General features: G+C 38.8%; 2 protein-coding genes across 5 annotated transcripts in view; both read right to left on the bottom strand.

The window, feature by feature from the left end:
• Window positions 1–157: 157 nt before the first annotated feature.
• gp1bb (glycoprotein Ib platelet subunit beta) lies at window positions 158–1,763 on the bottom strand. Of its 2 annotated transcripts, none has more exons than XM_034873040.1 (2): window positions 1,587–1,763; window positions 158–916 (listed from the first exon to the last, which is right to left on the bottom strand). In XM_034873040.1, exon 2 carries the CDS (start codon window positions 902–904, stop codon window positions 281–283), a length of 624 nt encoding a protein of 207 aa, XP_034728931.1. In that variant the 5' UTR covers window positions 905–916; window positions 1,587–1,763; the 3' UTR covers window positions 158–280. The 2 variants fall into 2 exon arrangements, with proteins under 2 accessions (XP_034728931.1, XP_034728933.1); XM_034873042.1 differs by having other exon boundaries at window positions 158–920; window positions 1,587–1,663.
• Window positions 1,764–3,270: 1,507 nt separating this feature from the next.
• Window positions 3,271–11,640, bottom strand: part of sept5a (septin 5a) — an 18,191-nt gene continuing 9,821 nt past the window's right edge. The window contains exons 1-11 of one of the 3 annotated variants that reach the window (XM_034873011.1): window positions 11,047–11,441; window positions 9,165–9,255; window positions 8,811–8,897; window positions 8,031–8,154; window positions 7,755–7,889; window positions 7,483–7,600; window positions 7,289–7,390; window positions 6,294–6,390; window positions 6,049–6,184; window positions 5,834–5,936; window positions 3,271–4,353 (exon numbers count right to left, since the gene is read on the bottom strand). In XM_034873011.1, coding sequence (XP_034728902.1) covers window positions 4,294–4,353; window positions 5,834–5,936; window positions 6,049–6,184; window positions 6,294–6,390; window positions 7,289–7,390; window positions 7,483–7,600; window positions 7,755–7,889; window positions 8,031–8,154; window positions 8,811–8,897; window positions 9,165–9,255; window positions 11,047–11,121 — 1,128 coding nt within the window. In that variant the 5' untranslated portion in view covers window positions 11,122–11,441 and the 3' untranslated portion in view covers window positions 3,271–4,293. Of the gene's footprint in view, window positions 4,354–5,833; window positions 5,937–6,048; window positions 6,185–6,293; window positions 6,391–7,288; window positions 7,391–7,482; window positions 7,601–7,754; window positions 7,890–8,030; window positions 8,155–8,810; window positions 8,898–9,164; window positions 9,256–10,414; window positions 10,593–11,046; window positions 11,442–11,640 lie in introns of those variants that run through there. The other 2 variants (XM_034873013.1, XM_034873012.1) reach the window with 2 other exon arrangements.

Raw genomic sequence — 11,640 nt, 5'->3', positions numbered from 1 at the left:
AAGTGCTCAGTTTGTACTATTTGATACATGATTGTCTACATACTTCTCCACCCTTTCCACTGGTTTCCTGTTTGTAAGCATCTGCATTTGTTCTTTCCCTACTCATTTATTTAGGGTTTTCCTTCAATTGTTTACCTGATTGTGCATTACAATTAACATTTATGGTATAATCTGAAACACAAAAGCATGTGAGAGGCCTTTTCTCTCCAATGTGCAAATAACAGCTGCTCTTCTTTTTCTTCTTTTGTGTCTAAAAATGACAAAGCATTACAGCTCCATCTCAGATGCTGCTCTCCTTCAAATGAGTGTATTCATTCTCCCTCACGCTCTCCCCTGCTGTGAAGCTCTCCTCTGTGGTTCTCCTGGCCTCTTTGGACAGCCTCTCAAACCGCCTCAAAAATACGATGAGAGCCACCAGCAGAGCTGCCTGCACCACAACAAACACAAACAGACACACCTGCGAGGCCAGAGCCAAGTCACAGTACCAGTAATGGCAGGTATCAAGGACCTCCTTCTCTGTTAAATACACCACCAGCCGCCCTCTCAGGCCAGGAGGAAAGCTGCAGTTGACGCCCAGGTGGGATATGACGTTGGCAGGCTGACGCAGCAGCCAGGCTCGCACGTAGAAGATGCCACAGTCACAATCCCAGTGGTTACCATGAAGGGAGACAGAGCGGAGAGAGGTCAGGTCATCCAGGAGCCCATTGGGGAGGCTCGTCAGCCGGTTGTTGTGGAGAAGGAGGGAGGTGGTTCCTGCAGGGAAACTGGTGGGCAGCGAGGAGGAGGTGAGAGACCTGCTGCTGCAGTCCACCTGACTGCCATGACAGGAGCAAAGGTGGGGGCATGCTGATGACCTTTGAGCTCCAAACAAGGGGAGCAGACACAGCAACAGAAGCCCCTTCATGTTTACCAATCACTGACTGGAGAGGAGAAGAGAGGAGAGGAGAAAAAAGAAGAAAAAAAAAGAGAAAACTGTGTTGTAACCATGAATTATTTATTTTCAAGAGCTGTTTAGAAAACAAAAACAAATGCAATCCAACAAGAGTGCTGCAGTAATTACCATCTTTATGCAACTTAAGTTTTTAATGTGATGCACTTTGAAGTGTTGTTGGAATGGGCACTTTTTGTACTTTGTGTATGATATATGATAAAATAGCATAAATGTATATGGAATTTCATACAAACAATTAAATAAGTGGTAGTAATCTAAAACAGTTCGGAACATGTTAGTGCAGATCCTGTAGCCTTCATGTTACATGTTCAAAACATAGTATTAGTAATGCATTGTAGAATGTTTTGCCATCCAGTGCACTGATTACTTTCCATCATTTCTGCTAGTTTGATGCTGTGTTAAAACAATAAAACAAGTTTGAAATGTATCTTTTACAAGCTTCTTTCATGCTTTGAAAAACTGAGTACTTCTGCCAAACTGAATTTCACACACCAACTTGACACCTTTTTAATTGCTTTGATATTTTGGGAGCAAGAAACTGAGCAATGGGTCGGAAATCAATATTTAAATTTAATTTATGTAAAAGAGAGCTACAGAACAAAAAGGTTTTAATAAGGTCTGAGGAGTCATTTACCTTTAGTGCAGCGTGTCTTTAGAAGAAGACGTGTGTTTCTCTTCTCTGAGGGGTCAGAGTGTGTGTGTGTGTGAGACTACCAGCTGGCCCTCACTGATAAAGACCACTTACAATTATGACACACACACACGCACAACCACAGATGTATTACAGGACATGAAGCATCTCAGTAACTCTTTATCTTAGGGATACTTCACATCTAATACACGTCTACAGTAGGAAGTTCTCTGGAAAGAATTGCTTACTAACTGAAAGTAAAATAAAGACGGTGTACAATTATTACGCTTACTAAATATGTATGCTTTTGTGTATATTTTTAACTACGTCTACTATGTTTTGACGGTTTTGATGCTTTTGTGCTTCTACTTAAGTAAAATTTTGAATGCAGGACTTTTACTAGTAACAGTGTATTTCTACACTGTGGTATTATTAGTTTTACTAAGTAAAAGATGTGAGTGCTCATTCCACCAATGAATGTTACATACAGTATTAACCTTTATTTTACCAGGAAATAATCCCATTGAGATTCAGAATCTCTTTTTCAAGGGAGTCTTGGCCAAGACAGCAGTGTAATAGTTCCATTAAACGGAAAAAGACAGCTAACATCGTCTCAACATGATCACCAGCAGCGATCAGTAACAGAACATGTGCATTTAGTTCTCAAGTAGTCCGTTAACCTAATTTTAATCGGTCTCATTTTTGGTAGGTAGTATAATTTAAAATGAATTTATACCAGGATGAGGGTGCAAAAACTTTAAAGGCACTTTAACCGAAGACAGTCTGCATTCAGTGAACGTAATACATGAATTGCCCATCTGATCTAAGATTACATTTCCTGGTGGTGACTTAAGGAGTCAGGGAAGAACATCATTAAGAAAGGCGTTTACACAGTTTTACCTTAAAAATGAAAAATACCCCAATGCTCTAACCTGCAATTGTGCAAAGAAGGCCAAATGATGCTCTCATACAAGCTACAGAGATGAGTACGATAATAGAAATAGTTACAAATCTTAGTGCTGCATGGTATACAGAGTCCAGCATTTTCAGAGAAGATTGATCTGCCCGCATGTATAAAATATCACCATAATCCAGCATTGACAGAAATCTTGCTTGTACAAGTCTTTTTCTTGCACTAAAAGAGAAACAGCCTTTGTTTCTATACTAGAAAGCCACCTTTATTCTAAGTTTTTTTGTTAAACACTCTATATGCTGATTAAAGGACACACTTTCTTCTAGGAAGAAACCAAGATATTTGTTGATTGATGCTCGTTCAATTATTTTCTCCTCTAGTATAACAATCTGACAAGCATTGTCTGTCTTCCTTGATTTAGAGAAGAACATCATTTATGGTTTTCTCAGAATTTAGTACAATTCTAAATTCATCAGATTCTTCTGAATAAAGTTCAAATAAAGAAAAAGAAAATACAGATATTTCTATCATTCCTACTAATGTTATGTCGGCTTGTGTCTGCTCTGACTGGCAGGGAGAACACGCTGCGTGCAGGGCAGAGGAAGAATGGCTGCAGGAGATAAACATGAATCAGCAGATAAAGTTTTCCCGCAGCAGCTCCAGCTCTGAGCGCTGCCGTTGAGAGTGACAAGCGGAAGTGACGGAGGAAGTCACAGCTGCGCTCACTGGACCTTAATGTACAACTCTGTAATATTCAGAGAAATGATGCTGAGCGACGAAAAACAAGTTTATTTGTCACACTTTTATAAATGGGGCACAGGCTAAGCTCAGCTTTCAGGCAAAATGTAATGTTCCTCAGCACGCACGCACGCATACACGCACACACACACACCTTACTTCCAAAGAGACATATAAAACAGAAGCATAGACACAGTATCCGCTCCTCATTATTGATCTATTTTTACCAACAAAGCATACTGTAGGTCATGATGTATTTAATACAGGCAGAGGGCATCAGCTATTAAGCAGTAAAAATAGGCCCACAGCATTTAGCGTATACGATGGCAGCATGCCTGCACATGCACCCTGCACATGCACCCTGCCACTGCACCGACCCTCGCATTATGTCAAAGGATCGCCATTCACAGTTAGTTTTCTCCCAGCACATATAAAATTGTTGGGAGAAAATATTTGACTTGCCATACAGTATGGGAAAAAAATATCACATGAAGGTATTCATGAGGATCAAAGAGCAAATTAATAAGAGCAAAACTTTGATAGAAAAAAGTAAAGTCACTGTGGATAATATGGCGTTTTATGGACGGATAATTGGAGGAACTGTCATGAAATACAAACACTCACGCACCCAAACACAAACTCACAAACACATAATAAAAAAACAACATCCATCAAATCTTAACATTACCAACAAACTAAATTTCTTTACAAAACATCTTGTACACATCATACCCTGACAAAATATCCCAAAAGTTTAGCATTGCATTTATAAATTAGACACACTGAGTAGTAATTTAAATTAGGCATTTATATTATATATGTTAAGACTGTTAAACCACAGCGAGGGACTCAAATTGGGCAAACGGATAATTTCAGAGACAAAATGCTCTGACAAACAACCGTCCAGGCAAACAAACTATACAAAGCACCAAACTGAGGATAAATGTACAGCCAGATTTGCCACTAACACGTGATATCCATGTTCAATGTCTGAAGGTCTCACTGTCGGTCAGGGGAGAAACAGCAGGTGGCGCTGCAGGCCAGCTCTGCTCCGGGAGACTAGTCTTTGTCGTGCATCTGCTGCTGCATCTTAGTCAGCATCTCCTGCATCCTCTTCAGCTGCAGACAGAGAGAATGTTTGGTTAAACTCATAAATAAATCCTGAATCTAATGCCAGTATATGTTTAATTCTAAAATAGTTTAAAAATCGTACAGACTGGCTTAAAGACAATAATCACTTCTGTGGATCTATGCACATATTGTGAGGGCTGACCAATAATTCAGAAATACTGGCACTAAGTACATAATTTCAGTCAGGATTTTATTGATGAAAGGTTGGATTTTAGTCCCAAATCATATATATTATTAAATTATGTATATATACACTAAGTAACTCCAAAGACATATCAGAATCTGTTGTTTCAGACTGGATTCATTTGGATAAGACAATAGGTAAAGAAAAGAACAATATGCTTTGAAATGGAGAAACTTTTTGATATACAGTATATCAACATATAGAGTTATTGTGTGTACGTGTACTGTAAAACAGATGCACAAGACTGACTTTGATGTTTTTGACATTTCAGATTGTGTAAATGTTTTGAGTTGTTCAGGTTAATGACTGACAGTGTCTCTTTTTTTTTTTTTTACATTAAACACTACTTTGATAATAGTTCTGTCTAGTATCTGTCTAGCCAGGCTGTTTATTGTTGGTTGATGTTCTTACTCGCATTGCAACATAATTTTAGCATATTTTGTAGCAGTATTTGCATATTGTATTTTAGCCACACTAATCAGTTCTGTACGCCCTACTACGCCCTGCTGTGCCCTGCTATGCCCTGAACTGTTAAAACTAATGTCTGCCCACCAAGAGCCTGGGTCTGTCGGAGGTTTCTGCCTATGAAGACGTTTTTCCTCACCACTGTTACACCAAATGCTCTTGGGGCAATTACTACAATTGTTGAGTCTTTGTAAATTATAGAGTGTGGTCTACATCTACTCTATCTGTAAAGTGTCTTGAGATAACTCTTGTTATGATTTGATACTATAAATACAATTTAATTGAAGTGTTTATGTACATTAATCTGTAGTAGTGAAAACAATATGTGAATATATGAAATTGTTTTTTAGATATAATTATTCATGCATATTATTATTTTTTTTTTTATAAAAGATTAATAGTAAAACACTATAAAATGAGTTAACCCACTCTCTTTTGAATGTGAAGTAATGGAAGTAGCACTAAATAGTTTACTTATTATTGGTTCTAATTTAAAATTATGAGGTGATATGGCTTTAGAGAAATAAGTTTAATGAACTTAAGTCATTAATTTCAAGTGACAGCCTTTTAGGCACATATCATGATACTAGTTGGATCTTTAAACAGCTTTCAAGTTACATAAAATATTCCCTCAGTTGGGAATGAGTTTCATGCAATCATTTCACGGTTAAGTTAGCAACCATATTGTACTGAGACAGGGAAATCATCTTACCCCACCTGTGAGACCTGTACCTCATCAGGGATACATTTGTAAAAAACAGAAAACCTTCACACAGAAATCTAAACATCAAAAAACAAAAAGCAAAAAATGCTTCATACCTCTTCATCTTTCATTTTGATTAGTTTCTCAGTCTCAGCATCCGGGGTGGACAGCGGCAGAATGGGGATGGGACTCTCCATGCGATTATCCTGAGCCAGTTTACTGGGGGGAGGAAGAAGAAGAAGAGAAGCTGACAAAACTGTACTGAAATGTGTAAACATCAGCAGTTATCTGAGGTGTTTATAAAAACCTCCTCTCTCATGTCTCCACATACCTGGTCATCTCCTGTATGCACTGCGCTCTGTAATTTTCGTAGTGGACGTCGCAGGTCACGTCTTTGAGGTCGTGCATGTGTGAACGTATCAGCATGTTCCTCAATTTCACAAAGTCACAGTGCGACTGGTTCTCCACTGAAAAAAGAAATACTTAAAATCAGTGAATAATCTCTAAAAAGTTATGTCATTCAAACTGTGGCGCTAACTGATGACAGCTGCACAAAAAGTGAACATACACACAAACCTTCAACAATTCCCCAGGGGTACAGTCTCCCTCTCACTCTCTGCCCTCGAGCCTCCACCACCGTGTTACTGCCGATCACAGCAAACGGGGTGCACTCCTGCACACAGAGACATGAGGGTGGGTTTGTTGTTCTTACCCTGATCTATTCAGGCAGAGCTGACTGAGCAAGCTGTGCTTTTGTTCATATTCACAGAGTTATACACATTCACAAAAGCCTACTGAGCGTCTTCAGAGAGGCGTGACTGTAATTGTTGAGACATGTAAAAAAAAGTTTGTTGTTTATTTTGCTTGCACATATTTTCCCAGCTGATCAGTGGATCCATGTCACAACATTAACAATGGCTCCGTTGCTACAATTATCACAATGCAACACAGCGACAATAATATCAATTGTTACATCTGTTTGACAAGTTAAAATGTGTGCTCTAGCCATGCAGATAGTTTTAGTTTTATGTGCCCACTGCACTGTGGTGTTAGTAGCACAAAAAAAAAATCACTTTTACAAAGCAGTGTCTTTTTTAAAAAATAACAAGATAAGTGAGGACAGGGCTGTAGATTCCATGAGAACAGTAAGGTTTTAGCCACCAGCAGAAGTGTGTTTAATCAGCTGATTCCAGTATTTTTAGACTGAATATATTTATTGGTAACTACTCTTTAGCTAACCAAATAAAGAAATGTACCATTTCCACAACACAATTGTATTCCTGGTAGTGAAATGATGACTTTATAACAGCATTTAGACCTGTATGTTGGGCAATAAAACTTAAAAGAAAATATGACCAAACAGCTGAACAAACATCTTAAAAAAATACATTTATTTGGTGTCTTGTCAGTATTTTCGGAGCGAGGGTGTGTTCTCTTAATCCTGGTTAGGACCCTGATTGAGAAAATAGGTTTTCCTGCATCCCAGAGAAGCGAAAAGACCTAAATCTGTGGCCAAAGTTACAGTGACTTCACTTAATAGTGAACCGGTTATAGGTCTCTGACTGACTCACCTTCAGCTCTTTGTCAAGTTGTTTAAACTCTTCATCCTCATCTGAGTCACATTCGGGGAACTGGTACACTTTGATCCCGAACTTGTCTATTTCCTCTCGTATCTAAAGATACATCCGATTAATGGTTACAGTGAACAATCTGCATACAGTAAAACATGCTGAATTCACTGTGGAGATGCAGTCATGGGACTCACTCTGTCTTTGAGCTTTTTTATCTCATTGGGTGTGAGGCAGTCGGCTTTTGCAATGAGAGGAATTATGTTAACTTTTTCATGAAGAGCCTTCATGAACTCAACATCCACCGGTCGCAGCCTGTGGAGAGAAATCAGTGTGAGAGTAACGTAAGAGTAAAGTCTTACAAATTAAAACAGGTAGAAAATGTTTTTGAATTTTCATGCTACATTATTCCACCTAGTCACTGACTTTAAACATTGTTGTGTGTGTGTGTGTGTGTGTTTGTTTTTACCCATGCCCAAAAGGAGGGATGAAGTAAAGGCAGCAGTGGACTCGGTTGTCTTGAATGTTCTTTCTGTTTAGCCCGCTCTCATCCCTGAAGTATTGCTCAAACTGCTGATCTATGTAGTCTGTGATCGGCTTCCAGCTAGGACACACACACGCACACACACACACACACACACACACACACACACACACACAACATTAACAACTCCTCTAGGTATTGTGAATTCAAGCGAGCCGGCTAAATCGGGCACATGTCAGAGCAGCAGGTCTTTCAGCTCACCACTCGTTGTTGTTGACTGCGTCTCCAAACCCCGGCGTGTCAACGATGGTCAGCTTGAGCTTGACTCCTTTCTCCTCAATGTCTACCGTGTGTTTGATGATCTCCACCGTTTGGTTGATACGCTCTTCAAAGCACAGACCCAGAGAAGAAAATGGGGAGAAAATTAGGTGAAGCAGCTGAAACAGCATGTCAGTGATAAAGTAGAACAAGACAGTGAATGGTGCAAATAAACCCGGATTGAGTAATTGAGGGGTGTGCCCTCAGCTAACACATCTGATCTATTAGTATAATGTAAACAAGGAAAATGTGAAATTAAATTTCCCAAAGATCACCCAATATACGGTATTACAAAATAATTAGCTAGTGTCAGACTAAATAACTGAGTAGCTTTGGTTACAATGAATAATCGGATATTCCCCTCACTCTAAACTGCATGAATATTACTACCTCTGAAACACACAAAATTGGGTTGTATGCAAATATAAATAAAACAAAGTCATAGCTACATTCACAAAGGATTGGCCACAGATGTATCCTAGTAACAGGTTTACTAAAAGCCTTATTAACTGAGACATTTATGAAGTTTTAATGGTGCGGGTTTTCTTCAGATTAATTGCCAGTTAATCAATTAGAAAATGTACAAACTAAACTGGACTTCTTCAGTGCTGCTGGGTGACAAAGTTAAGTATTAGACGAACGGTGGTCTGGTTTACTATCACAGCAGAGCAGTGCATTCATTATGACTGGTGCAGAGAGATGATAAATAGCTTAAAGACTAACCTTCAGCATTCAGTAACTTCCTGTCTTTGTAGAGGTCTGTGAGGAACAGGCTGTTGACCAGGGTGGATTTACCCATACCAGACTCTCCTGCACAGACAGACGGACGGACGGACGGAATGACGGACAGACAGACAGACAGACAGACAGACAGACAGACAGACAGACAGACAATCAACTGATTGTTTGACTAGTTGTTTTAGCTGTACAATGATTTTCAGATATCATTGTACAGACAGACAGACGGTCACAATGTTTACAATTTACAAATTAACTAAAAAGCTGATTTATTAGCTATATTAATAAAGTGTACAGGAAGGTTTTCTGTCATGTTTGTATCTTTGACTACAAACTGACCTGCAACCATCAGCGTGAAATCGAAGCCTTTCTTCACCGACTTCCTGTGGACTTGGTTGGGCAGAGTTGCAAAACCCACATACTGTTTCTCCTGTGACAGAAAAAGAACAGACACAAAAGAAGAAGGAGGTGTTTAGTTTGAAGTCATGCTTTGAGGGAGAAACTATCAAATCATACTGCAACTAATTATTTTTTTTATTATCAATGTATCTGAAAATCATTGTAGAGCTAAAACTAGTAACACAATCAGCTGATAGAAAAATAATTGGCAGCTAATTTGATAACTGATTAATTGTTTCATTTTAGCCACATTTTCTGACTATGTAAACAGCAGATGGGATGAGAGATGATCGCTGTAAAATAACTCTTGCAGCTTGTGTGTTAGTGCTATACTGCGGTGTTCAGAGAACAAGCCACTGAAGGACTACACAGTGTTATTAACAACATATTCAGATTTTCTTTTTTCTCTTTTTATTTAGGGCATTCATTTAGAACTGTGAACACACAGTTTGACCAGAACTAGCCTACTTAGATTTCTTATACGTATAACCCTTTATTGTATAAAGTTGCACAATGCAATATTATAATATACAATATTCTGATAAATGCCATTCTAAATAATGAGTGCTTTTACTTAAGGTAGTTTAAGTATTTTTTGCAGCTAATGCACTTTTATTTAAATAAAATATTTAATGCAGGATTAAAACTTGTAACTGAGTATTTCTGAACTTTGGTAACGCTTCTTTTACGTTTTACAGTAAACGTCCAGAGTACTTTTTCCACCACTGTAAAAGACAAACAAAAGTAGTATGTTATCACAATTGAGAAACTAGAAATGTAGATTGTTTTACATTTTTGCTTGAAAAATGATTTAAACATTAATTGATGATCAAAAAGTTTACTAATCCATTTCAACTAGTTTAATAGTCAACTACTTGTTTCAGCTCTACAATAAAACATCAAAAGCAAACAGCTTAAAAATCATAAGCAAAACAGACACCAAATAACTGTAAGAGTGCTTATCTGTTTTCTAATGTGAAAATTAAATATATCTATAAACTCCTGATACAATAAAAATGACCTCACCAGAAAGACAGAAATAAAATACACTAAAGAAAATCTCAGCTGCATGGAAAAACATGTGCACAGCATTCCCCTGTGAGCAGCTGAGAAAAAAACAGTGTCTCAGATTGTCGGCTCAAACTCTCATATAAACACACAAAGAGAGCCACAGGATACCAGTCGCTCACTGTGTCACACAGTAGCTCTCAGTCCTGCAGGTTTTCTCTGCTGCATCTGGCAGAACGTCATCTTTCCCCGACAGTACGTGTTGACATGTGTACATATAAATACGCACTCAAGGCCCGTTCAGAGCATTCACACACAGACAGAAGCTACATTCAACAGACCTAAAAAGCTCTTTATTCACTCTGCAAACACACAGCCAAACAAACAGCCAGAGCCCTTATAAGCTGTCATAACTTGTCAAAGGCATTTCCGACAGCCCTCTCGGGTTAGGATCGCGTTTACAAAAACACACACAAAAACCACAGGCGCTGCAATCAGTGCATGGCAGACACACTTGTCAGAAAGCCAGAGATGTGAGAATGAAAAGAAAGCTGTTGATAAATCAGTGAGTAATCATAAAAATACTTCAACTCAGCAGTAAATCTGTCGCTGGAGGTATCACACATCTCCGCAGAAAAGCAGAGATAGCCCCAAAAGATGCTGGCAGTGAGTCAACAGGTGCTAGGGCTTCTTGTTTATGTATTTGTAAAGTAATCCTGAAATATGTGTATATCTTTTTCCTTATTTTTCAATTTTCCTGATAATTTTTCCACTCTTTTTGTCTATTTTATCCAAATAAATGCAACTATTTTACCTTCTGCCTGGCTGTTCTCACTCGTGGGCACAGCAGCCGTTCCACCAGTTTTTCTTGCAGCATGATGGCATCCATCCCAAACCACTCTAACACTGACGGACAAAAATAGCCACGGGTCTCAGAAAGTTGAAAAACAGCCCAGCAGGGAGCAGGGAAAAAAGCAAATGTGAAGCCTCGAGGACTTGATAAACTCGTCTCTCGCTCTGTGTCCGTTCCGAAATTGTCTCTTACACACCTCTTTTCTGTTTGTGCTCTTTAAATGTGTCCCTTTTGTTCCTCCTACTTTCCTTCTCCTGATTCCCTTTCTTTTCTTTCTATTTCTTTCTTTCCTCTGCCCTACAGCGGTCCAACTTACCCTGTTCAGACAGGTACGAAGGAATTCTTACTTAGAGGGAGGGAAATGGAGAGAGGGAGTAAGAAAGAGTTGGCAATTTGAGGGAGGAAACAAGGGAGGGATGGAAGAAGTGAAACTCTAAAAGAAACTCATTCATTCAGCCTGTATTCCCTCCCCCAGCTTTAAAACTCTACACCGAGAGAAATGACAACCAGCTCGCAAAGCAATGCAGAATGACAAGAAACAGACAGAAAGTTTAG

Source organism: Etheostoma cragini, chromosome 5, assembly GCF_013103735.1.
Source record: "Etheostoma cragini isolate CJK2018 chromosome 5, CSU_Ecrag_1.0, whole genome shotgun sequence".
In the NCBI taxonomy this organism is placed as follows: Eukaryota; Metazoa; Chordata; class Actinopteri; order Perciformes; family Percidae; genus Etheostoma; species Etheostoma cragini.
Note: the sequence above shows the minus strand (reverse complement) of the source record. Positions and strands in the feature narration are given on the sequence as shown.

Coding starts and splice junctions, on each gene's coding strand:
- gp1bb (XM_034873040.1), bottom strand. CDS start 904: ATGAAGGGGCTTCTGTTGCTGTGTCTGCTCCCCTTGTTTGGAGCTCAA.